Below are 27,815 nucleotides of genomic sequence, written 5' to 3'. Positions count from 1 at the left end.
TAGCTTATTTTCCACAAATTTGAGAAATGTATACAGGTTTAAAAATGTCATGAAGGTGAGTAAATAATGAATTTTAAATTTGAGGTTAAAACATATTATAATCAATACAGTCCATTTGTAAAACTGCAGTGTGTAGAATTGACATATTACTAGTGGTTGAACTAGGTATTGGAGTCCTAATTCAAAATATTGGGGAATAGCAGGTTGCCAGATTGAAGACACAAACACAAGCGAGTGTGCCTAAAGTGTGATTTATACTTCTGTGTCAAGTACATGTGTATGGTCCGGGGCAGCCTTCATGTGGTTGCATACCCTTCACCGTGGCTGATGCCGACACTGATGCTGTGACGGTTGCAGGTTGTGCGCACTTCCTGGTGTGTGTCATGGTTTTGTTTTGCCCCTGATCAGCTGTGCTGATCATTAGTTTCAGCTGAAGATAATTATCTGTCCTACACATGTGCGTGGTGTTCTTTGTATCTTGTCAGTTAGTTATGGTTCATTGTGTTTTGTGTCTCGTCAGGACACGCCAGGTTTATCGGGTCTGCCAGTTGTTCCTGAGAGCTACACTGATCTGGACTTCATCATCTTTCTTTACAGCTCTGCATCTATTTTTCTGCTTCTGTCTATTTTTGTTTAAACTGTCTGTCACCAGTTATTGAAGACCTTGTATCTTGGATCCTTTTTGTTGTTGCTTTTTCAAGGAGCGTGACAGTTGCACACCTCGTGATGTCTTGATGACGCATTGTGCAAGCTCTTTCATTGTTCGGCTTGGTAGCCTTGACGAGTGTGGACGGCACAGAGAGCAGCAAGCCAGTTGGAGTGAGCGTTTACAAGTGTCCCATGAAGGAGCTCCAAATGAAAACTTTTGTTTTGTCTTAAACTTCATGATTAACATTGTTGCCCGTCTGCCGGTTCCGGCCTTGGAATGAGCGAGTTTGAGCTACTAGTACATTAAGGTAGCGTTCAGAAAAAAAAACATCCGTAAAGAAAAATGACCCAGAGGAACATAAAAACCTTTAAAAAAAAAAGTATTTCAAAAATGTTATTGCAGAGCAACACAAACAGCACGCAGAAGTATAAATGCACGGCTATGTGCAAGGCAGGGACCGTGGGTCATGGTGGTCACTTGACACAGAAATATAAATCAGGCTTAAAGATAGAGGCTTTCACTGTAAGCTACTCAGATATTGTTTAATTTGCAATATTTATATAACTTGCTTCATGGCTGTAATAATTAGTTTTTCATCAAGGTAACCCAGTATGCTGAACTTAAATTGGATAAACTGGCAGTTACATAGACCATATGCTAGACCATTAACTGACTTGTGCATTGTTTTTCAGATAAACAATTATGTCCACTTACCACGTTTCCTAGATATCTGCAAACATATTATATTATTTTTTTTAATTTTAGAAGATTTAATTCCATACATGCAGCCAATTTTTTAATTAAGCACAATATAATTCTTAGCTCCAGGTCTGGTTGATCAGGTCTGCTAAACAGACTAGTAGCTTTGTCATTGGCTGTGTTCCTATCCAAAGATGCGACCTAGACTTATAAGTAATCCTGGAATGTTGCATAAAATATTTGCAAATAAAGCATTGTTTCCATCCAAACAGTCAAAGTGAGCAAAATCTTCACTCTTCCTGCTAGACTTGCACAAATATCAGACAGAAAAATATAGTTGAGTGCATTGGGGTTTACCACTGTGGTGTTTATTCTTCTCTAATAACTGAGTTGTGCCTGATGAATGTGAAAATGAACTATCCGCTACTGAACTCAATACTTCTCACACAAACTTGAAACATGAGTCTGTTGAAGGCTTAAATGTCTGCTTTTAAATGATGTAACTCAACTGTTACACAGATATTCTCAGTTAAATATGAAGAAAAGCAAGATGTACTATTTCCCATTTAACCCTCATTACCTCGGATTAGTAGCACACAGTCCGCCCCCTGCTGCTTTTACATGCTAACCGCTTGTTAAGTGTGACGTCACGCGAAGAGGCTTCAGGGTCCAAATGCTCTATTCAATTGAATGGGGAGACTCATGAATTGGTAATAACAAACGTTTACAAAGCAATTTAATGCTTTCGAAAATCACGATCGCAGAATATATGTCCATGCCTAATATCCGATGGCCAGAAAGTGATTTTTTTTTTTATAAATTGTAAAATTTTTGGTATTTGTTATGCAGCAAACCCAGAGATTGTTGTGTACACTATGACTTTATGTAAAATTAACTTTAATGTGTGATATGAATAAAATGTGATCCTAAATGAATGATTTCTCCACTCAAATGAATGGCGGCTTGGAGCGGGAGACAGTATTACATACGTCACCAACACGTCACCACTTAACAAGCAGAAAGAGCACACATGTTCAGCACACACCTTGCCAGTCAATTAAACAAGTGAGCATGATGTTGCTATGCCAGATATTAAGGTTTGCTTATTAAATATCCAGAATGGCTTGAAGAACAGAGATAATCCAGACATTGCCACAAGGAAATTTTATTGTGCTTATATATGATTAATTTATAAATTTCTATTATCTATATGCTATAAAGCAGTGATGTATATATGCTTTATATTTTGATGTAAAATATGCCTTTTTCTCATATTCTAGCATTGCATTGCAACTGCATATGGCGAAAATAACCCACGTTTTCATCAGTCGTTTGGTTTAATTGTTGTGTTAAGAAATATTTACATTTTTATACAAAATATGCCTTTTATGTGAAACCTTTAATCTTTTTATGGGTTATTATTATTATATGGGTTTTTATCTCCTATTTGACAGACGGTTTTCTAAAATGTGGAGCAGGTGATTGCCTGAATTTGAATGATGTGAAATAAAGACATCATATTACAATGTGTTGCAAATGTGTTTTCTGTAAGGATAATAAAAGACAAGAAAATCTGCCAGAATTAATGTTTTATTAAGTTAGATGCAGTTTAAGGTTATGCTTTAATGTTGGTCATGTCCCACATTGTCATACAGACTTGTCCCACATGTGGCAGGAGAGGTAATTAGTTGCCTAGTGTCATTAATTTACGGGTCCTTGTCTCTGTCCTATCACAAAACGGCATTCGGGCTATAAAAAGAGGGAAGCATTTGCTACCTGGGATGCGTCACCTGATTAGTTGCGGCGCCGTGAACGCGCTCCGTCACTTCCCACACCTGTTGAGGGCGGTGAGGGGTTTTGATCGGGCTGGAAGTTGCTTTGCCTGAAATATTTGCTGCAATCGCCAACGCTAGAACGTGTGTAGGGACTGGAAAAGGTAAGCAAGCGTCTGTTTCATGTTGTGGTTGTCGCGATCGTTCTGGAAACGCAATTGCCTAGTGTGTCGAGCGCCTTACAGTACTGTCATCAAGTAAGTGCTAGGAAATCTTCTGATCATGTGACATAGGCTGTTCCCCGATTTACGCTTACCAAAGCTGGTGATGCCAAAAGTCCAGCAGGAAGACCAGACTCTAGGGGCTCAAACAAAACGACATGGCCAAAATAGTGGGCCGAACAGGTTGCAGCCACTAGCTTCATTGTGCCACCTGGCATGCGACACACTCTGATGGGTAATTTGAAAGAGGTCTATATAGTTAGTCTGCCAGCTGGGGTTAGTGAAGAAAAACCAGTAGCTGCTATGGTTCAATCTCATGGTGTGATTGGGAGTCCTTCTTTTTTTTTTTAACAGATTGAGTCACTCGATCTATCTGTTCTGTCTCCTCCTGAGCAGGGTCAGGTTCGGGCTCTTCTGCAGAAGTACCAAGCTGTGTTTTTGGATCATGAGAGTGATCTGGGTTGTACCAGTCTCATCTCCCATGACATACCGCTGTTGGATGATGCTCCAGTGTGCCAACGCTATCGGCGAATACCACCATCTGAGTATGAGGAAGTAAAAACCCATATTAATCAGTTGTAAGAGGCTGGAATAGTTAGGGAGAGTTGCAGTCCTTAGAGTTGCTGGTTCTCTACGTTGGATTTGGCCAGCGGGTATTTGCAAGCTCCAGTTTCTGAGCAGGATAAGCGGAAAACTGCGTTCTGTACACCGTTTGGATTGTTTGAATGGAACCGTATGCCCTTTGGCCTTTGTAATGCTCCAAGTACGTTCCAAAGGTTGATGGAGCAGTTGTTCGGGGACCAGCGGTGTCAGTCTATGCTTTTGTATCTTGATGATGTTGTGGTGTTTTCTTCCTCCATAGACCAACATTTGGAGAGGCTGGAGATTGTACTAGGTCGTCTAGAGAAGGAAGGGCTCAAGGCCAAGCTGGAGAAATGTGCTTTCTTCCGGCGTAAAGTTCTTGGGTCACGTTATATCTGCCCAGGGAGTAGCAACTGATCCAGGTAAAATAGAGGCGGTCACGCATTGGCGCTGCCCGGGGACCATGTCCGAGCTACGAACATTTCTTGGCTTTGCGAGCTATTATGGGTGTTTTGTGGAAAGGTTTGCTAAACTGGCCGCCCCCCTCCACAGGTTAGTGGCAGAAGTTGGAGGGAGTAAGTCAGGTAAGCATAGAAAACAGAGTTTGACTCATGTATGGACCGAGCAGTGTCAGATGGCTTTTGAGGCCCTAAAGAGGAAGTTAACATCCACCCCAATATTAGCTTATGCAGACTTCTCAAAGCCTTTCATTCTGGAGGTAGATACCAGTCATGGAGGTTTGGGGGCAGTTTTGTCCCAAGACTTCGAAGGGAAGGTTCGACCCATCGCCTATGCCAGTCGTAGTCTCAGGCCCTCAGAGCGAAATATGACTAATTATAGCTCAATGAAACAAGAGTTTCTTGCCCTTAAATGGGCTATGGTTGAAAAGTTTCGTGAGTATCTTTTGGGGCACAAGTGTATTGTGTTTACAGACAATAATCCTCTGAGTCACTTGGCTACAGCAAAACTTGGAGCCACAGAGCAATGTTGGGCCGCTGAGTTGGCCGCATTTGATTTTGAGGTCAAGTATAGGGCAGGAAAGAGTAATGGAAATGCGGACGCACTCTCCCGCCAGAATTTGGTTGACAAGAGTGTAGTTGGGGAGTTAGCAGTTAGCTCTAAGATTCCCAAAGCCTTGCAGCAGGCCATTAGTAAGGGCTGTCCGGTCCAAGCAGATATGCGGACCATAAGCACATGGCCGGGCTATTCTGTCCCTAATCTTTGCTGTATGCAGGAGGCTGATTCTGTTATTGGACCAGTAATAAGGTTCTGGGAGTGGGGCCAGCGTCCAGGATTAGAGGAGCGGAAACTTCTAACCAAACCGGTCTGGACCTTACTCTAGCAGTGGAATAGTTTTGAGGAGAGGGAAGGAGTTTTGTACCCCAAGATATTCCGCCCTGATGGAGGGGAAGTATGTCATCAGCTTGTTTTACCTGATGTTTTGAAGGAAGAGGTCTGGATACAGCTGCACCAACAGCATGGCCATCAAGGAGTAGAACGCACCAGTGAGTTAATTCGACAGCGCTGTTATTGGCCCAATATGTTGGCTGATGTTACCCCGTGGTGCCACGAGTGTGAATGCTGTCAACTTGCCAAAGACACTGGGCCGGTGGCACGGGCATTCATGGGCCACATGCTGGCCTCAAAGCCTAATGAAATCCTTGCAATCGACTTTACCATGCTCGAGCCTTCATATTGTGGGAAGGAGAACATATTAGTAATGACTGATATGTTTAGTAAGTTCTCTATGGCAGTGTCCACTCGTGACCAAAGAGCAGAGACTGTGGCCAAGGTTCTAGATGAGGAATGGTTTTACAAGTATGGGGTTCCTGGACGTATCCATTAAAATCAGGGCCGCAATTTTGAATCCACTCTTATACGCCAGCTTTGTGAGCTGTACCAGGTAAAGAAATCCCTTACCACCCCATACCATCCAGCTGGCAATGGGCAATGTGAGAGATTCAATCGCACATTACATAACTTGTTGCGAACCTTGCCAGACTCTAGAAAAAGGGACTGGGTGTCTTGTCTGTCACAGGTGATATTTTGCTACAACACCACCCCTAACCAAGTGACAGGAGTCTCCCCATTACCTCATGTTCGGTCAAGAGCCCCGGCTGCCAGTAGATTTCTTGCTGAGCCAGGTACCAGAACCCACTGTAGGTAGTGTACATCACTGGGTCTTGGAACATCGCAGGTGGTTGCAGGTTGCCTTTGAGGGGGCACAGGGATGATTGAAGGCTGCAGCAGCCAGGCGGAAAAACCTGCATGACCAGCATGTTCGAGATCAACCCCTGGAGGAAGGTCAGTTAGTTTATCTAAGGGACCATGCAGTAAGAAGACACCACAAGATTAAAGACTTGTGGAGTTCTGTTGTCTATCGGGTCGTCCACTCTGCTGAGGAAGGAGGGGCAGTATATGCCATTGCACCAGTTACAAGTCCAGGTAAGATGAGGCGAGTACATCGGTCACAGTCGAAGGCCTGTGTTCTGAAAGAAAGGTCTGTAGTGACCAGCCTAAAGGTGTTGTGGAGGTTCAAGAGCACTCTCAGGGGGATGTTCAGGAGTTAGGTGTAGAGGATGTCGATTTGGCGGTGATGGTGCCAGTGGTCCCTCAGGCCACTCAAGGGGTGGGACCTCGAGATGGCTCGTACCCGATGCAGTCTAGGGTTCAGGAAGATTTGCCCGGGACCTCTCTCCTGTAAGGGCCATTGTGGTTGAACCACAAAGACCAGGGTTAGGACCTGTAGCCCAGGAAAGGGAAGTACTTACCAAGCCTCCTAACGACAGTGTGGTCCCTCCTCGTCGTTCAGTCCGAGCTGGGGCAGGACAGCATACGAACTTGCATCATCTTCCCCGAGGTGTAGGAGAGGTGAGAAGCAGACCTATCAATCAGGAAGTTGTGTCTAATAACATCTAATAATCTACTGGGATCAGCTTTCACTGCTATGCAGATGATACTCAATTATATATTTCAACTAAACCTGACGAGACGTCTGAACTGTCTAAACTAACTGAGTGTATCAAAGACGTTAAAGACTGGATGACCAACAATTTTCTTCTCTCCGACAAAACAGAATTATTACTTATTGGGCCTAAATCTTGCACACAGCAGATCTCGCAACTCAATCTACAATTAGAGAGATACAAAGTTAGCTTTAGCTCTACTATAAAAGATCTGGGTGTCATATTAGACAGCAATCTAACTTTTGAAAACCATATATCATATGTCACAAAAACTGCCTTCTTTCATCTGAGAAATACCGCTAAATTACGAAATATGCTATCCATCTCAGATGCAGAAAAGCTAGTCCATGCTTTTATGACTTCGAGACTGGATTACTGTAATGCTCTATTTGCTGGCTGCCCAGCATCCTCTAATAACAAACTTCAATTTGTACAAAATGCAGCAGCCAGAGTTCTGACCAGGTCTAGAAAATATGATCATATCACCCCAATTTTATCCTCCTTACACTGGCTGCCTGTTAAGTTTCGTATTGAATTTAAAATATTACTTCTCACCTATAAAGCTCTAAATAATCTAGCTCCTGTTTATCTAACCAACCTTCTGTCTTGCTACAATCCAACTCGCTCTTTAAGATCTCAAAACTCAGGGCTTCTGGTAGTACCTAGAATAGCAAAATCAAGTAAAGGAGGTCGAGCCTTCTCTTTCATGGCTCCTACACTCTGGAATAGCCTTCCTGATAATGTCCGAGGCTCAGACACACTCTCCCAATTCAAAACTAGATTAAAGACCTATCTGTTTAGCAAAGCATACACTCAATGCATCACCTAGCGGGTTCCACACAGGCTTCTGCATCTTGTTTATATACACTATGAACAGCAGCTACGCTAATTATTCTCTTTAATCTCTATTTTGACCTGGGGATACTCATCCCAAGGTCCTCAGATTATGTGGAGTCACTGATTGGATCCAAGACCAGCGACGAGATGATCCTAAGGATTCCATATACGGGACCAGGCCATATCCTGAGCTGCTGCTGCGCTGATGGTCGTGGGGAGTGGAGAACATGTGTCTGATTCCAGCGACGCTCCAGGGACAGACGAGTCTTCGCTGAGGCCATCTTCCAGCCTCCACCACGGCGACTGAAGCCCTGCACAAGACTTTTGGCCAGCGGAGACACTAAAATGGTCGTGCCCAACTGAGTCTGGTTCTCTGAAGGTTTTTTTTCTTCACTCCCATCAGGTGAAGTTTTTTTTTCCCTCTCCGCTGTCGCTACTGGCTCGCATGTTTCAGGATTGGTAGAGCTACGCATCGATGATTTGCTCTTCAGTGTTTGAACTCTCAGTAATGATTAAATCACACTGAACTGAGCTAAACTGAACTGAACTTAAACACTAAAAAACTGAACTACACTGTTCTAGTTACTATGACCATTTATGTGAAGCTGCTTTGACACAATCTACATTGTAAAAGCGCTATACAAATAAAGCTGAATTGAATTGAACATTTCGACGTTGTTTAGGCCTTGTAGTTAGTATGGTGGGCTAGTGTTTGATTTGCTGATTTCTGGTCCATCGTCAGGGCGCCGATGCAAAAGGTGGGGGTAGATTGTGGCAGGAAAGGTAATTAGTTGCCTAGTGTCATTAATTTACGGGTCCTTGTCTCTGTCCTATCACAAAACGGCATTCGGGCTATAAAAAGAGGGAAGCATTTGCTACCTGGGATGCGTCACCTGATTAGTTGTGGCGCCATGAACGCGCTCCGTCACTTCCCACACCTGTTGAGGGCGGTGAGGGGTTTTGATTGGGCTGGAAGTTGCTTCGCCTGAAATATTTGCTGCAATCGCCAATGCTAGAACGCGTGTAGGGACTGGAAAAGGTAAGCAAGCGTCTGTTTCATGTTGTGGTTGTCGCGATCGTTCTGGAAACGCGGAGTCCGCTTTTCTCAGCTGCGAGAACCAGATGCAGGTGCGCGACTGTTTGTTGGCTGTGCCGGCTGTTGACTGAAATCTACGTGCTATCTGCCTTTTGAGTGATTGATTGAACCCCGATTCCCTTTGGTGAGCAGTAGGTAGGTGTATGCATGTAGTTGCAAATGGCTTATAGCAGATATTGGACTTTACCATGACGATTGACTAATCTGTTTGTAGGCTGGGCGGCACTCTGCGAGGGGAGCTCCATCGGGCGCTCCGCATCCGTGTGGGGCTACAGTGCTGTCCTGTTTCCCGTGTTTTTTTCTTCTTTTTTTCTTTGTTTAAGTTTTCTGTCTTCTTAGGTTTTGTCTTCCGTTTTGTTTTCTTAATTGTTTATATTTTTGAGTTGTTCTGTTTTTGGTTTACACAAGGACTATTTAATTTATTTTTTGTTGGTACATTTATCTATCTTCGTTTGTTTGGGTTTCATTTTCTCTATAGGATAAATCTATATAGTGTGGCTGGATTTATTTGTTTATTATTTTGACTTATTCATCCAGCATGTTTTGATTGAGATTTTCCTTACATTTTGTGCTTTTGCGTGAATCTTTATCGTTGTATTTTTTTATTATTGATGTTTAATTTATTTTCTCTTTAGTAATTAATTTGGCTTAAGATTTAATTGTTTCCTCCCTTGTTTAAGGTGGAATTTAGTTGCTTTTCTTTGTTTTCATTTATCAACTTTATTACATTTATATTTTGTTTATCTAATCATTTACTTGTGTAAACTGATTTATTTTTTTGTTTAATTGCAGGGCAGTGGTCCGACTTTTTGGCTGGTGACAGAGCCAGAGCTCCCCGGGGTGGGAGGCTAATTTTATTGGACATTTTAGAATTTCTCACAGTGTGTAGTGATCGCTGTGTGCTGGTTTGTGCTTGTAGGTGCTCCTCTTTTTTACACAGTGGATTGTAGGTTTTCACTTGCCTGAAGTAAAGCCTGGCCACTTTCTCTAACGCTGGCGAGCTCTGGCCCTGTGGCACCTTCATAAATTTACGAACTGTCATGTCAATGTCGAAATATTGGTTTTAATCCTGTTTTTTATGTGAGGTTTGTTAATAAAGAAATCTATTTTTGTACCGTGCCAATGTCTCTGACTGCAATCTGGTGGAGCGAACTTGGGCGTGCCTTTTATATGGGTGGTGCGTGTATTAAAATTCTTTGGGTGAAATTTCCAAGGTGGCGTAGTCGGCTAAATCATTACTTTTGTCAGATTGGAGGTCTAGCTCCATCTGCCTACCTGCCACCCGTCACACACAGTTAGTTTGTTTGGTGATGGTCACATTGAAAATAAGGATTTTCACATTGTATTGTAGTAAATGCAGGTCATATAAGTATAATAATTTCAAAAAGTTCATTTATCTATTTATTTGACTAATTCTATTCAAAAATGATCTTGATGACAACTGATGAAACCCCAAATTCAGCATCTCAGAAAATGAGAATATTGTGAAAAGTTTATAATTGAAAACACCTGGTTCCACACTGTAATCAGCCAATTAACCCAAAACCTCTGCAAAGCCCTTTAAATGCGCTCTTAGTATTGTTCTGTAGGCTACACAATCATAGGGGAGACGGCTGATTTGACAGTTGTCAACCGCAGCCTGGAGAGAAACTGCAGCTGGAGTCAGTGCTTCAAGAACCACTACGCACAGACATCTGCAAGACATTGGTTTTAGCTGTCGCATTTCTCATTGTCAAGCCACTCTTGAACAAAAGACAGTGTCGAAAGTGTCTTGCCTGGGGTAAATTTAGCATTTCCTTTGGAAACCAGGGTTCCAGAGACTGTAGAAAGAGAGGAGAGGCTCATAATCCACAGGTGTTGCTTGAGGTCCAGTGTAAATTTTTCACAGTCAGCGATGGTTCGGGGTGTCAACACAGCTTTTCTCCAGGATGTTTTAAAGCACTTCTGCTGCTGACCAGCTCTATGGAGATGCAGATATAATTTTGTAACAAGACTTGGCACCTACAAACAGTGCCAAAGCCACCAGTACCTGGTTCAAGGACCATGGTATCCCTGTTCTAAATTGTCCCGCAAACTCGCCTGACCTCAACCCCGTTGAAAATCAATGTGTATCGTAAAGAGGAAAATGTGATATGCCAGAGTCAACAATGCAGAAGAACTGAAGGCCACTATCAGAGCAACTCAGACTCTCAGAACACCTGAGCAGTGCATAACACAGACCGATCCACTCTGTGCCAAACTGAATAGCTGTAGTGATTCAGGCTAAAGGAGCCCACACTTAGTATTGAGTGCTGTGCATGCTCATACTGTTCATCAAGATTTCAAAAAATCTTTTCTTTGTATTGGTCTAGAAGTTAAATTCTCTTTTTCTGAGATCCTAATTTGGGTTTGTTTATTAGTTGTCATCAAATTGAAAATAAATAAACTCTTGAAATGTGTCAGTCTGTGTGGAATGAATGTGTACATTATACAAGTTTCACTTCTTAAATGGAGTTAGTGAAATAAATTAACTTTTGATGATGTTCTAATTATATGAGCAGCGCCTGTATTCTAATTCAGCAATAGTATTTATGACATTAAATATTTAGTATGTATTTTGGCTTTGTTTCTGTCACTTTTATTTCCATAGTTCATGCATAATCTTTTTTATGCAAGCATACACATCCATCTTTGTTGCCCAGTTTATGCTGCATTAAATAACTTTAATTGTCATAAGTAAAATATATAAGCACAAACTACTATACATATATGCATATTTTTACCATTAAACAAACAGTCCATATGTGAGCAGTAATGTAAAGCACAAAATACCTTTGAGCAGATGATGGTGTTTTTTCGCTGAATTTTGGTGGATCTTCTTTTGAGCAGTCACTCTTCAGAGACACAAAGCTGGACACACATAATCCTGATCTCACACTGAACACACAAACACACCAGAGGAAAATGATTACATGAATTTGGTCTTTTTTATATCACTTTCAACATAACAATTGTTAATGCATTACATGCAAACTGAACTGCTCTATATTGAATGTACAGAAGTCTGTGTACTACCAAAAGATTATGCCTCAACTCATTCACCAGAATAAAGTTCATTAGGTAGATGACTGTGTGGTATGGTTATTATTCGAAGGAGAAATGGCTTGGATTAGGCAGTCAGGTAACGATTTAGAGTATGGGATGGTTCATTTACCAGGGGTGTCAGTAAGCACAATTTTCACAACAACTCTGAATTATTGCTATACATTTGCAGCAGAGAAAAAATAATTTTTCCCCCACACCAAATCCACCCCCAGGCCACACGCCCAACAATAACACGACGCCACCCAAGACCATACTATTAGAAAATGGTACTGAATATCCATATTTTTCAAGGTATCATATAAAAGTTAGAAATGTGTAAGAATTAAGCGTATACACATATGCATAATTTTACAGCAATAAAATCTCATGATGAATACTGAAATATTGGTAAACAGTCCATGTGTGAGCAATAATGTGAAGCACAAAATAACACAAAATACCTTTGAGCAGATGATGGTGTTTTCTCACTGAACTTTGGTGGATCTTCTTTTGAGCAGTCACTCTTCAGAGACACAGAGCTGGACACACATGATCCTGATCTCACCCTGAACACACAAACACACCAGAGGAATAAACTGCAGGACAAACTTCAGTCTCCTTTAAAGGTGCAGTATGTAGGATTGACAAATGAATAGTGGTTGAACTAGGTATTGCAGTCCAAATTCAAAATATTGGAGTTTTTTTTTTTTTTTCAGTTGACCCCTCTGATGATGACTTACAAGCAGGTTGTCAGATTAAAGTTGTCCATGACTTAGCAACACAAATAAGTGCATTGTTGTTGGTCTTTGTTCTTCAGAGAAAGTGTTGAAATAATGGTGTAAAAACAGAGTCAATACCTGTGTTTCTCTGAGAGAGAGTCCTTTACTCGCTCCTCTGCCATACTGCAGCTAAAACACCAATGCAGACATTAGCAGAGCTTTGAGGAAACAATCAGCCGCTGACCATCACCTGGAGATGAGAATATACTGAGATGAAGAACAGCACACTTTATAGCAATCAATGCTCACTTCACTTACAACACCGCACTGAAACAGACCACATGATGAGGGATAGAACAGTTATATAGTTTACGTTATTTCACATCATCCAAAGCACTCCACATGATCCAGTCTAGGGCAAACCCAAAACATGTGACTCAAATTAGCTTGTTCATTCATTCATTCATTTTCTTGTTGGCTTAGTCCCTTAATTAATCCAGGGTCGCCACAGCGGAATGAACCACCAACTTATCCAGCAAGTTTTTACGCAGTAGATGCCCTTCCAGCCACAACCCATCTCTGGGAAACATCCACACACACACACTCATACACTACGGACAATTTAGCCTACCCAATTCGCCTGTACCGACTGTGGGGGAAACCGGAGCACCCGGAGGATTTATTGAGGCATTTCATTATGTACATCATGAAACTCGCAACAATGTGGTGCTTCTCTGCGGTTTAATGACATAAGTAAGAGCGTGTGTGGAGATGCCGACACGGTAAACAACATCAGAGGAAACACAGAGGAGGAAAGTGGTCAGACGCCACAATTTGCTCCCACCAGACCTGAGATCTCTCTCGTACCCACACATTCCTCTGAATGGTGGAGGACATCATTCAGCACATAAACCATAAGTGCAAGCTTCGATGTCAGCCCTTTCCCACCTCCGCCTCAAAATCATTTTAAATTTGGGCGAACTTTGTGTTGTAACTTTTGCTTTTTGTCGCTATTAATACACGCACTGCGGCTTCACATAGAACAACTTTATTCTCTCCAACAACAGTCAGTGCGCATCACTGTGCACACAGGCAAAAGCTACATCTTAAACTACACACATACACACACACACCAGGGCCATACTGCTTTTACTAAACTTCGCATATTTCGCAGAGTTAAAAACAAGACAATTTCTTACATCGTGGCTAGTCCCATATAGCAGGTAGTAATTGGCCCGAGCTCGAGCATCGGCGAGTGTTATCCGGGCCGAGTATGGCCCGCAGCTCACTCGCACACATCCGTTTGTGATGATTCCTGTTAATCATGTCTGGCCCGAGTCTGTGTGTAGAGTCCGGGCCGCTTCTGGCAAGGACTCAGCTTGTTTAAGTGATGACAACCCATTAAATTCTTATTTTATCTAGTAATTTGTTAGCTCCACATTTAATGACAACTTGAGAAAATATCCATGTTACGACAGCAACAAAATAATAAGAATATTTTGTGTGGATGGTTAGAAGCAAACAAAACAATATTATTCATAAATGGATTATACATAACATCATGGCACAGATGCTAGAATCTGCCTTTATGCATGCTCGACATGGATATGGGTCATAATTAAAACAACGTGTAAACAGACAGGCAAACGAATCAGATATAGGCAACATAATACAGTTACTGTAAAAAAAATTATTATGAAAAAAATTAAATTAAATGTCACCTTGCAAGGTAAATCTAGCCATGAAAAGCATCAACTGTTATAGCTTGGAGAAGGGGTATACGTGTGTGTGGATTTCGGTCATTAACTTTCCATTTCCAGTCAAAAAAAAATCCTCAATAGGTTTGAAGAATGGAGAATATGGAAAGGGAGATAAACAACTAAAAATTGTGGGTGGACAGTGAACCAGTTATGATCCAGATGAGCTCTGATTTCTAAATTGAAAGTGTGACAGGTGTTTACTCATGTGATGAGTTAGCATGCAAAGTAGGACAACTGACTTAACAATTTTGAATGACAGAGTATTCCTTGTGAAAACAAGAGATTTTCTGCATGAAAATTGTGCAAAATGCAGAGAATTGCGTGTTGTGTTTTGAAAAAAAGTGTTTTAAACCTGCAATTTGAGTATAATGCAGGAATTGTGCTTGTAGTTTAACAGAATTGGTTTAGGGGGTTGGTGCATCAGTTACATGTTGTAGTAATTGTGTCTGTAGTACGAGTAATTGTGTGTAAAGAACTAAGTAAAACTGTATTTTATAACCTGTGTATTCCAATAATGAGCAGATCTGCACAGATATATCGCACAGGTGGAACTATCGTCCCATCCACTAAATTATCCACACGAATTATGAATAATTTACCTGATTTTTCTGTTTTTTAAAATGTACCCATAAACACAAATGACCTTGATGTAGTAACTAGCAGTATGGATACTATCTTCACTAACACACTAAATATTGTTGACCTCATCAAATGTTAATCAATGTTAAACTTTCTGCACTTCTTTTTCCACTTCTGCAGCGAGAAACTGACATGAAAATGATTCAGGTCCTCAAGACAACACCAAAACCACTGGAACTGAAAATATTTATATTGTTTCTCAGAGTTTGTTAATATAACATTTCAAGAAAACAAAAAAGGGTATTTGAGATTAAATATGAGAGGTCTCTGAAGAATACTTAGAGCCATATTGGACCTATAAATTAAGAATATATATTTTGTCAAGATAACCTCAGCTTTAGTCCTTTATTGATTATATTATAATTATTTAGTTAGCTAGTTAGTACTAAAATGTCAACTGACTACTAAGTGAAGGCAGATTGTGTAAGGAACATCAGCTTGTTGTTTTTTAGCAGTTTCTTCCTGTTCAACTGGAAGGTCTGCATTAACTTTACTTTCAAGTTTGTGACTCTATGTTTAAAGTTATATTTTTTACTGAATAATCTGAAATGATCGAGTCACCCTGATATAGAGTACAAACATTTTCATAAGAAAAATGTTTTTTTGACACCATGTTTAATCAGAGTTAGAGGTTTTGATCTTCAGGATCAGGCATTTAAATCACACTCACACACATAAAACCCCTTCATCATCTCCACAAATCAGCGTAATGTAGAAGTGTTAAACTCACATGCAGAAGTACAGACGCTCTTGTGCAGCAGGAACACAATCTGAGCTTTTTCACTCTTTCACTTCACTAAAACACACCTGTGTGATCTACAGGTATATCCTGAAATATTATTGGCTCCACCGTGTGGCGGTGTGATTCATGAGATTCTCCTGATGGTAGGCAGCACACAAACCACTGGAGCTGAAAATATCTTAGTAGTTTCTCTGAGCAAAAGTGTGTTAATAGAATATTTTCAGAATAAAAAAGTATATAAGATTAAATCTGAGTGGTCTCTGAAGAATACGTCAAGCTGTATTGGACCTATAAAATAAAATAATATACGAGTATATGAGTTGAAGTCAGAATTATTCGCCCCCCCTGTTCATTTTTTTCCTAATTTCTGTTAAACAGAGAGAGATTTCTTCAACACATTTCTATTCATAATAGTGTTAATAACTCATCTATAAAAACTGATTTATCTTTGCCATGATGACAGTTAATAATATTAGACTAGATATTCTTCAAGCCACTTTTATACAGCTTAAAGTGACATTTAAAGCCTTAACTAGGTTAATTAGGTTAACTGGGCAGGTTAGGGTAATGAGGCAAGTTATTGTATAACGATGGTTTGTTCTGTAGACTATCGAATAAAATATATAGCTTAAAGGTGCTAATAATACTGAGCTTAAATTGGTTAATAAAAAATTAAAAACTGCTTTTATTCTAGCCAAAATAAAACAAATACAACTTTCTCCAGAAGAAAAAAACATTATCAGACATACTGTGAAAATTTCCTTGCTCTGTTAAACATCATTTGAAAAATATTTAAAAAAGAAAAGCAAATTCAAAGGGGGGCGAATAATTCTGACTTCAACTGTATATTGTCAAGATAACTTAAAGTTTAGCCAATTAATTTAGTTTTAAGTAGTTAGTGAGTTAGAACTGAAATCAGCTGACAGTTGAGGGTTAAATGCAGTTTGTGTAAGGAACATCAGCTTGTTGTTTTTCAGCAGAGTTTCTTCCTGTTCAACTGGAAGGTCTGGTTTAACTTTACTTTCAAGTTTGAGACTCTTTGAGACTCTCTAAAGACTGATATAGAAAAGTACAGATATTTTCAAGGGATTAAAAAGTATACTTTTGACATTGTGTTTAATGATGTTTTGACATAGTGTTTAAATGGTATTTGAGGCTGAAAACTTCATGATCAGACACAGTAAATCCCACTAACACACAAAAAACTTTTCATCATATCAAAGAGTTCACACTTAGCTGATGATTGATAATAAAGCTTGTTTGGCATGCTGTCCCAGGAGAGAGCCCTGAATTTATGAGAAAGGCTTGAGCCTTGGGCTCCCTCCCATTTGCAGGACGAGAGGGGAGTTTAAGCTCAGGTAGATCTCGATGAACTCTGCTGAGCTTGGCTATGGTATCAATTTGGTATATTCAATTTACTTAGACTGCATGAGGAAACTGGAGAAACCGGGGAAAACCCACACGAGCATGGGGAGATTGAGCAAAGTCTGCGCAAAAATGCCAACTGGTTTAGTAGGGACTTTAACCAGAGACATTCTTGTTGCGAGGCAACAGTGCTGATCACCGCGCTGGCGTGTCATCCATCTGGAAAGAAGGAGGAGTAGGGTGGATTCTTAAAGACAAAGATACTGAGATAAGAAAACACTGGTTATTTATAGTGAGTTAGGAATCATTTGATTGGTAAGTCAATCATGAGCTGATATGGGACCAGTCGTAAACAATCATAAGCATGTGATCCTCTCAAAATTAGTTAACAATGCCAGCAGGGGTCCGTTCTTCGTACGTGGATTACTCAGTTAGCTGGATTTGGATATTGACGATTTGACACGATCGAGGATCGTTTCGTTCTTCAAAGCTGATCCGAGAGTTGTTGTCTTAGCAACAGTTCTGCTAGGTCAAACCTGATCGGGAGCAGGTTCAATTAATATAAACAGGATTAGATCGGCTTAGTTCAAGAAAAGATAATACAGATAGTATGATCCCAATTCTGATATTTTCTTACAGTAGTAGTTATATACACTTGGGAAAATGGTACATATTTTTAACTATATATATAAAGTTATAGTCATTAATATAATAAATTAAGTTATACATATTAATAAAACGTATGCAATCTGCACCCTCGAAATGAAAGTACAAAGACTGCCACCTGCTGGTGCAAAGAGAAAGCTTATTTATATGAACTTTTTAGATCGCTTAAATTGTGTATAATAGAAATGCACAATTATGTGACTTTTTTAAAAAGCAATAATACATTTATGCAGTCATAATATTTAATATTTTTTTAATAATAATTTATGCAGTCAATAGTCATGTTTTGACAATTAATATGCCAGTGATGATGCTTCACAAAAGTTGCAGACGCCTTTGCCTATATGAAAATGCTTTCGTAAACAACCAGTTATTCTTTACACCGATTAAAAAAACGGCTACTATAATAAAGAAAATCTTTTCTAAATGTAGAACTAAATACATTGATTTGCATTGAAATACATGATAAATACTCTTGACACATGAAAGTGTAAAGCCTGCAGCTCACAACAAATGTGGAAGATTATTGCGTGTCATATTTAACAAGTCGTTTACTGCTAATTTGATGTAATTTTGCTCACATGGATAATTGAATATTAATCAGATGATGTCATTACGCTGCTGTGCTGTGATGTCAGCCAATCGTTGCATTGCTGATCATGATATCGAGGATCGATAGATGTGTTCTTCACAACACACGCCTCGATCTCAGATCAGTTTATCCAGACATTCTAACCTGATTCGCGAACTTGTTTGAAGAACCAAATTAGCGAGAGATCAGTTATCAAGATTAAAAGATCCAGGATCTGCCAAATAATCTTAGATCATTTAAGCGAGGTACGAAGAACGGACCCCAGGCCATAAGTTTATCTCACTATTGCTGTTTTCCATCAATCAAAGCACAAATGCCACAAGTATTGTTTCACACAAGTTGCAAAACTGACACTAGTACCAGCCGACAATTAAAAGAACTAAAGCCTTTGCGAAATCTATCAAATACAGCACTGGAAGTAAGGTATAAATGTCTTTCAGACAATAATCTAGTTAAGAAGATGTGTAAAAACACAACCAGAGGCTAGCAGTTTTATGTGTAAGTAGCATACATTTACAGTACATTAAGCAAACCCTTTTGTCCCATGTTACTTACAATTGAGAAGGCATTCAGCGATTCAACAATAGGAGGCAATACACACCAGAAGTGATAATTATACATAGGCACTGTTAGTGCTCAAAGAAGTAAGCGCTAGTTAGAGGTTGGACTTTTTTCTTTCTTTTTTTTTTAAGAGAGGAGTGTTTCTACAGATGGTTTGTCAAGCCCTCTCACCACTTCTTAAATGCATGTTTTCTTTTATATGGAGTTATTACAGGAACGTGTCCGGTGCAAATTTGCTGGTGCAAGTGTTTGATAAAGTCTTAGAGGGATAAAAGAGTGTGTTTTCTATAGGTGGTTTGTATAGCCCACTCACCTGTGTGAGGCACACTCAAAATTGATAATGTTTTGGGGTTGTTGTGTGGTGAAGTGGGGAGAGAGGAGGGGGCCCTTATTTTTTGTTTAGGTGATCTCGGAAGAGATGGGTTTTTACTTGTTGTTTTAATACCAGCGAATCTGCAGACTTTGTGGGAATATTGAAGGAAGAGGTTTTATAAAGTGACTTATAGCCTCTTTGTGATGGTACCACAGGTAGTGCTCACTCACTAATCAAAGGCCCCTGGATGGTATGTAGACCTTCAGCAGCAGGTGGAGGTAAGAGAATGCAGTGCCAGTGGCTGTCCTGTAAGACAGCATCAGTGATTTGAACTTGACGCAATCCTCTACTGGTAACCAATGCAGAGAGGTAATGAGAAGTGGTACATTTCAGTTGGGCTGACTGAAGACCTGATAAAGAATCTAATGATTCACCATATCCAAAGCAGCAGACAGGTCCAGTAAAAGCAGAAATGATTATTTAGAACCTGCTTGGGCAATGAGGTTACCCAGGCCTGCTTAAAGATGGTTGGAAATGTGCTAGAGTGGAGTAAAGTGTTTATGGTGTGTGTTAGAGCCTGCACTATGGTTAGGGTAATGTTCTGGAGGATGTGTGAGAGAATTGGATCCAGAGGTGCAAACAAAATGCAATGTCCCTTCAACGTTGAGGTACAACGTCAATCTAACGTCATGTTGATGTCTTGTGTCTGCTGGGTGTTTAAGGCCATTTCGGTCATCATACAGTAAACATCTTCCATCTTCTCATCAGTGACATCATCTAAACAGTCTCTGGGTCAATGCGTGTAAAGATTTTGGACATCTTCTTGGACAATTTTGATGTAATTCTAAATCGCCCATGTCTTATGGTAGTTCATTATGATCTGATTTACCTTCTATGTGTGATTTAATTGGACTGGATATCTCCCATAGAAAAAAGAAAATAATGTAGTGCTTGCAGGTTGAAGGACAGTAGTGGAGTAAAAGTACCGATATTGCACTAAAAAATGTACTCAAGGTAAAGTAAAAGTACATATATATATATAAAACAACTTTTATTGAACAACTATTTTGAGACAAAATTCTCGATAACAGTAGTTTGAATATTTGTAATTTTTTTACTTTACATCACTGGTTGTGACATGATTTTATAGTTTTTTAAGCTCATATGACTGTATGGAGCAGGAGGTATGGCAGACCTTTTAATTTCTGGTTGATCACTAAGAGTAGCAAGTTGTGTGGAAATAACTAAATAAACTTAGTACAAGTGAGCAGGAGGCAACCAGACTATGAGGTATTAGTTAACTCTGCATCCTCTGACTAACTTCAGAACATTGAGATCAAGTCTGTGAGAAACACGTAAACCCTGAACATGAAACTCTAAGAGGCATTTGGTCCCAATTTGAATGTATAATTGAAGAGTATAGGAGCAGATATAAATCAAATCTCTAAATTGATTCATAAACGACAAATGTGACCTGTTTATAATTAGAAATAGTCTAAATTCAGTTGTCACTTAAAATTGGAGTCAGATTAAATTCAGAGCAGAAAACGAAGATTCCAGAAACACTAGAAAAAGCTTACAGGCATTTACCCTTCAGCCATTTATCAGATCACATTGTAGGACTGATAGAATGTGCTCATATGCAGTGTGTATCAACCCTCAAGAGACCAAAGCTGCTATTCATACCAACTAAAAGCAAAACTGTATTGTTTTAAATAATCCAGTATCGATGCATTTCGAAATACCTATATTTTTGACAACACTTCTGCAGGTATATCCTGAAATATTATTGACTGTGGGCGAGTCATCAAAACAACACCCAAACCACTGCAGCTGAAAATATTTATACCGTTTCTCTGAGCACAAGTGTGTTAATAGAAAATTTCAAGAAGATATAAAAGGTATTTGAGATTTAATCTGAGAGATCTCTTTAAGAATACTCAAAGCAGTATTGAACCTATAAAATAAGATTAAATAGTTTGTCATAACTTTTTATGTCTTTATTTAGTTAGTACTAAAAGCACGTCAAGCTGATAGTCAAGGGTTAAATGCAGATTGTATAAGAAACATCAGCTTGTTTTTCAGGAGAGCTTCTTCCTGTTCAACTGGAACATCTGGTTTAACTTTACTTTCGCGTTTGAGACTCTCAATGTTTAAAATTATGTTTTGTGCTGAATGATCTGAAATGATTAAGTCACCGTGATATAGAAGTGTATAAACATTTTCAGGGGATTAAAATTAACGTTTTTTTTTTTTTTTGGCACAAAGTTCAAATGACTGTTTTGACAAAAATCAAAAGTTTGTTTAATCAAAGTTTGAGGATTTGATCTTCAGAATCAGACATTTAAATCACACTCACACATAAAACCCCTTCATCATCTCCACAAATTAGCGTAATGTAGAAGTGTTAAACTCACATGCAGAAGTACAGACGCTCTTGTGCAGCAGGAACACAATCTGAGCTCTTTCACTCTTTCACTTCACTAAAACACACCTGTGTGATCTACAGGTATATCCTGAAAAATTAGTGGCACTGACATGAATATTCATGAGATTCTCCTGACTGTAGGGTGTGTCTTCAAGACAACACACAAACCACTGGAACTTAAAGAGCATATTGTAGGTTAAAAAACTGTTTTAAAAAGGTAGAATCGTCTGTGAAAATACTCTATAATACCATTGTGGCGAGGGGGCGTGGCCGAGAGCCGTGGGAACGGGGTGAGGCCACCGCGTAAGTGGATACACCTGCGGTGCGCACCTGCCTCGGATCCCACGGAAGGAGCTCTGGACCATAAAAGGAGGACCGATGGCAGAGGAAGCCGAGAGAGGATCGGGCCTGGACTTATTTTACTTTTGCTTTCAGTTTGACGGCAGTCTCCGTGAGGAGCTGCCGTCCGTTTGTTTTGGTTTAGACGGCAGTCTCCGTGAGGAGCTGCCATCATTGTTACTAATAAATATTTTAAACCTGCGTCGGTTCTCCGCCTCCTTCTTCCCGGCGGCGAAGGGCCGTAAACTTCATTACAACCATAAAATACCATATTAAAATGTTTTACGAAGTGCAATGGCACAAATTTTAAAGAAAATGTGTCTGTTTTCCCACTTCCGCTTTTTTTTCTAACCACCCTGGTGACATCAGAAGAGTGACTTATCTGACAGACGCGCGCTGTTTACAGTGGGGCAGAGGAGCTAATAGCAGAACTGGTTGTTAGTTTTGGCGTAATTTATCATCATCGTGGTATATTATTGCGTTTATGGAAACTGCACAAACTCCAGCCTGTCAACAGATCAAGTCCACAAGTTTCCTCTTGCTATTTTGGTTCGTGAAATGGGATGAATCCGATAAGAGCGATAGCTGACTCGAACGGCGAGAAACACTCCTGGATCAGTCGGAGATGCAGCTCGATGGCTGTACACGGTAAGACAACTCGTTTTTCGTTTATGTTTGTCAACTTTCAAGTCCGTAAGCATTATTCTTTGAGTAATTTGAAGCAACGTGATGTGTTTACTTTGGCACTGTAGCACTGCTGCTAGCTTGTATTGTTAAGCATATTAAATATACTTTTTAAAGCATGTAAAAATGTACACATATGATAAGATGGCTAGTAGCATCAGTTTGCTAATATAATAAATGTCTTGTATAGTTACAGCGTTGTGACTTTGTTTGCTTTGTGATGTGTTTATTAGACTTTAGGAGACAGATGATGACCCGGAGCTGAAGGCTTTCTCTCCACTGGCCTCTCGCTCAACCGTGCTTCACTTTGGCTCACAGAGTAACCTCAACTAAGGTAAAGTGGATTTTATATTCGCACATTCGATTAGTGACAGCTTGTGTGACACATTCTCAGTATTGTTTACCATAGTACTTTTATTATAATGACTGAAATCACACGTAAATATGACTTAAAAACCACATTAGCACTATTAAACTGACAGTGAACAATGTTGTACTTTGATTGTCATTGGCTGCTAACATGATATTAGGGATTAGCAAATAATACTCTTCTGAAATTATATTATTAAGGAGAAAGTCAGAATGTGTGAATATAAACCAATTTTACCTCAGACATTCACCTCGTTCATCGGGTAAAATATTATGACCCCTATCGTGAATTATTTGTACGTTACATGGTATTATTTGATAACAAAAACTAGAAGGGCAAAGAATTACTACAATATTTCTATATAATGCAGGCAGGTAAACTCACACTATCTTTGACTTTTTTTTTTTTAATATTGGAAACGTGTAACCATTGACTTCCATATCTGTTTTTCCCACTATAGAAGTCAATGGTTACAGATTTTTAGCTTTCTTCAAAATATCTTGGTTTGTGATCAACAGAAGAAAGTCAATAAGGTTTGAAACCACTTAAGGGAGAGTAAAAATATTCTGTCCTGTCAATGAGGAAAGGCACTTTTTATTCACATATGAGGAATATTCATCTTGTAGAAGAAAAACAAATAACATTCAAAAATTGAAGTTTGTTCTAACATGCTCAACTTCTAATGGGTACAGTCTACTGCATATGTGAGATGGTTTGCAGTTCACTATCCAGGGGTCTGCAAATGTGGTTGGGTTTTCTGTATTGTGTTATATTAAAAATCATATGGTGAATTTTAAAATATACTTTATTAATAAACATGATTTAAACTTTTGCATTATTTCCCCAGAATATATGCATCAACTCTCACTGCGTGTCTGACAGTGGACTACTGGAGTTTATCACAGGCTCGACGAGAATGCAGAAGTGGCCAATACATTTGCTCTCCTTTCTAGATCCTTCCAGCGGGTTTACAAGGATGAAGCTGTTGGCTTCTTTTTACACAGCATTCACAATTTAACACACATTAAAGACATGATGGTGTGGCACCCACATAAACGTTGGCCAACTTACTGAAAAATAATTTTAGGTTTACTTTTAAATGGGTCTGATGATATATTTTCCTTTCAGTATACACACACTCACACAGATACTTATACATATATAAAGAGTAAAAATGCTGGGTATTAACACTGCTTATGATTTTGTACTATATAAATAAAACTTGAACTTGAGTTGCATTAAATTTGAACTTGAATTAGGGTTGAAGTTTATTTAATCATAAATGCAGATCAGATCTGTTGATCAAATCTTTGTAAATATTTTATACTATAACAACTGTACTTGTCTTTTTATGGATTGTAGCCTAAATGGGATCTGATACAGATAATCTTATACCCAATGAAAAAAAGACATTTAAAAACTTATTTTAATTGTTTTAATATTTGATGTTGTTTTTATTTTAATACAAAAGCTCTGAAAACCTTTTGTAAAATAAAAAAGATTTTCCAGTACCTTGTTTACATGTTTCTGCATTATTCCAGACGTTCTGTGTTATTTGTGTTTTGTATTCACTTATCTACTATTAAAAATAGTGTCAATGTGGCATTACTGTGTTAAATGCTCATTAGTTTCTGTACTGGTAAGTATTAATACTTATAGATGATTAATACTAGCTTTGCTGTTGCTAGATAAGGTTTTGTTATCTTACATATCTCTCTGTAAGCCAACACTGGCCTCAGCATAAACCTGCTCTGTTCTCCCTCACAAAAGAGTTAAATTACACTTCTCAGACTGCTGGTCTGTCTGCTCGTCTGTCCACAGGCTTATAATTGTATGGCTGTGGTCTGTCGTTTGTGTGAGTCTCAGAATATCTTATCTCGGCATCCAAACGCGCACCGTGATCAGTTGTCTTCATAGTGTTTATATGCGCGAACTCCCTAGTCCTACGTTACTTCCGGTCTGGCGATTCAAACGCGGAAGTAAATTTCTGTGACTTAAAACGACTCCAAACGGCTTAATAATATGCTTTAACGTTTATTTTAAAGAAAATCAAATTTTTACTTTACTCTTACACACATTGTCTCACTGGGGTGTCTAACCTACAATATGCTCTTTAAATAATACTCAATATTTGATTCAGCTGTGTTTGTGTTTAACTTTTTACTTTAAATAATGTTCATGTAACTTTTAATATATATCCAGAAAGGTATAATAAATAATCTGATGGGTATTTTGAGCTGAAACTTTAGACACATTTTGAAGACACAAAAGACTTATCTTAAATCTTGAAAGCAGGCTGATGTTCACAGTGAACCCTTTACCAACTTCTTGTGTAATAATAAAATATTTTTAAAAAACTTGAGAAAAATGCTTTATATAAATAAAACATTGTGTAATACTATACGCCCAATTGATAATAAAATATAAAAATATAACAGTGGCTTATATTTAACGGTGCTCAGAGTATCTGCACAGGTTAATACTCCTAAGAATAAATGCATTATTTATTACTGGATTTTCGATGAATTGTATACTACACTGCAGACCTCGATAAAATCCCATACCAAAAATCTCAAAATCTAAAGAAATAAATAGAAATTGGTAAACTACAATACTTTTTCTGGCAGGATTTGATCTGATAGGAAGTGTTTTTTGCAGGTATTTTTTTCCACATTTTAACAATTACAGCATTATAAACTATATTGTCAGAGGCAGGACTTATAGTGTCTTACAAGTTTCATAAAACAGTGCATTGATGGTATTCTGTAAAAATGTGTCAATTTATAATTATCCAATTGTTATTTCTGATATGCCAATATGATTATAGTTATACAGTACTATGCATGGGCAGACTGAGACAATGTTAGGTTAGGACATTCCACACCCACCTAGGGTATGATTTGGTAAAATTAACTATTACTGGTGACAAGTTTGGTAAATTAAAGGTGTAGGTTTTAAAGAGTTTTACTCTTCATTGTATGCCAATATTTTCCTATTGTCTTTATTCGTGAGATGTTGGGAAGGCCTTGATTTGGGCCTAGATTGTTAGACTCTGGCCAATACAAAATATTTAATCACCTTTAAAAGCATAAATAACCCCCCCACCCCCCCAAAAAAATAATTAACAATTTACTCCTCCCTTATATGCTTACAAATCTTTGAGTTTCTCTCTCCTATAAAACACAATATATGATATTTTAAAGGAGGATTTAGCGCAACATTCCAGTCAAGACAAACAGAATTTGGTTTAATTGATATGTTTAATTGATGAATTGAGTTAAAAAGAAATGATAATTTATTCCACATAATATTTACAACTAATACAAAGTAACCTTTTTTTCTTATTCTTAGGATGGCAACACCGTACAGCTGCCCACCACCACTGCACATCACCTGTGTTAAAGTGCACAGTAGCCAAAAGGCTGTGACATTTATTAAACATGAAAACAAAATAATGGTTGACACCTACAAAGTCACATCTTTATGTGCCCTTACAGATGGTGATGTAGTTTATCTTTCCATAAAAAATGGCAGTGACCCTGAATTTAAAGAGAGACACTCATATATCGTAAAAAATGTAACCAACTCAAACAAATATGGCCGCTGATGTTTATTTGTAAATAAAGGCACCATCAAATTTAAGACGGCTCCTCTAGTCAAAAGTGAGGAGGCTAAAAGAGCTGCAAGGGAGGTCCTCTGTCCTCCTTCACGACCTATAACAGGAGAGGAAGAGGATATCTTCAGTGAAACTGGGTACCTGAGTCTACGGGGACAGTTAGAAAAAGTAAGTGAATTCATTCATTAATTTTCTTTTCGGCTTGGTCCCTTTATTAATTTGGGGGTTGCCACAGCAGAATGAACCGCTAACTTATCCAGCATTTGTTTTACGCAGCAGATGCCCTTCCAGCTGCCAGCCATCTCCGGAAAACATCCACTCATACACATATACACTCATTCACTACAGACAATTTACTCTACCCAATTCAGCTGTACCGCATGTCTTTAGACAGGCGATTTCTGCTAATGTTGACATTTCAAATCACCAAAACAAACAGTCCGACTCAGTGACAGTAAATTCCTGTCCCAGGATTAAGAAAAAAAAAAAACACTATAGTATAGTACTGACATTTTTGTCATTTTCCAGGTTGAAGTGCCCAGAATGACTCGCGCTCACATACCGATCCTGGACCTGCAGATGAAATGTGGCTCCGTAGTACACGATGTCTCAGTGTGGCGGGAAGAAGCACTAAATGAGCTCTATGTCGGGGACATCATTGAGCTCAGTCACCTGAAAGTAAACGGAAGACCAGATGGAAGAGCAAAATTCGACTCTTCCAATCACACAACTTTTAAGGTACACATTATATGCTGCACATCTGTAATCCACACACATTTAAAAGTGTTAACCTTCAAGAGACATAAAAAATGTTGAAATAAAATGACATTGTTGCCTTAATAACGATTATAGTAGTGTCAGATGCACAGTGGATAAAACATCACAGAAGGCTGTTTGATTAAAATAACACGAAGAGTACAAATTAAACTTTTCCTTAGTTTTTTTTTGTTGTTGTTGTTCTGTTGTTTGCATTACATAACTTATTGGAAAATGTATACGAAAAAAAATATTTTTTCTACCAAAATGTAGTTCATGTGATGAATCTGAAAACACTTATTTGCAATTAGCACTTATTGCTCTTTTGAATAGTTTCTATAAAATACTGTATGTGCAAATCAATTTGGGATTTAACTTAA

The 27,815-nt window shown here is 38.8% G+C and overlaps 2 protein-coding genes and 1 long non-coding RNA gene across 8 annotated transcripts in view; 2 read left to right on the top strand and 1 right to left on the bottom strand.

Moving 5' to 3' along the window:
* Positions 1-21,740, bottom strand: part of si:dkey-165e24.1 — a 56,450-nt gene extending 34,710 nt beyond the window's left edge. For 2 of the 4 annotated variants that reach the window (XM_087245699.1, XM_088649643.1), the window contains exons 1-4: positions 21,660-21,740; positions 12,743-12,854; positions 12,347-12,451; positions 11,634-11,738 (exon numbers count right to left, since the gene is read on the bottom strand). In XM_087245699.1, coding sequence (XP_087101825.1) covers positions 11,634-11,738; positions 12,347-12,451; positions 12,743-12,786 — 254 coding nt within the window. In that variant the 5' untranslated portion in view covers positions 12,787-12,854; positions 21,660-21,740. Of the gene's footprint in view, positions 1-11,633; positions 11,739-12,346; positions 12,452-12,742; positions 12,855-15,733; positions 15,843-21,659 lie in introns of those variants that run through there. The other 2 variants (XM_087245700.1, NM_001444692.1) reach the window with 1 other exon arrangement.
* The window catches only part of LOC148680292 (uncharacterized), a 790,608-nt gene that overhangs the window by 391,653 nt on the left and 371,140 nt on the right, over positions 1-27,815 (top strand). The gene's annotated exons all lie outside the window — the stretch shown is intronic.
* LOC141381693 (uncharacterized) overlaps positions 1-27,815 on the top strand; it is an 835,171-nt gene that overhangs the window by 805,958 nt on the left and 1,398 nt on the right. The window contains exons 1-3 of one of the 3 annotated variants that reach the window (XM_088650754.1): positions 22,397-22,657; positions 22,927-23,027; positions 23,911-27,417. In XM_088650754.1, coding sequence (XP_088506880.1) covers positions 27,223-27,417 — 195 coding nt within the window. In that variant the 5' untranslated portion in view covers positions 22,397-22,657; positions 22,927-23,027; positions 23,911-27,222. Of the gene's footprint in view, positions 1-22,396; positions 22,658-22,926; positions 27,418-27,815 lie in introns of those variants that run through there. The other 2 variants (XM_088650753.1, XM_087249487.2) reach the window with 2 other exon arrangements.

The sequence above is a fragment of the Danio rerio genome, chromosome 4 (assembly GCF_052040795.2).
Source record: "Danio rerio strain M-AB ecotype USA chromosome 4, GRCz13ab, whole genome shotgun sequence".
Taxonomy (NCBI): Eukaryota; Metazoa; Chordata; class Actinopteri; order Cypriniformes; family Danionidae; genus Danio; species Danio rerio.
This window is presented reverse-complemented; position numbering and strand designations above follow the sequence as displayed.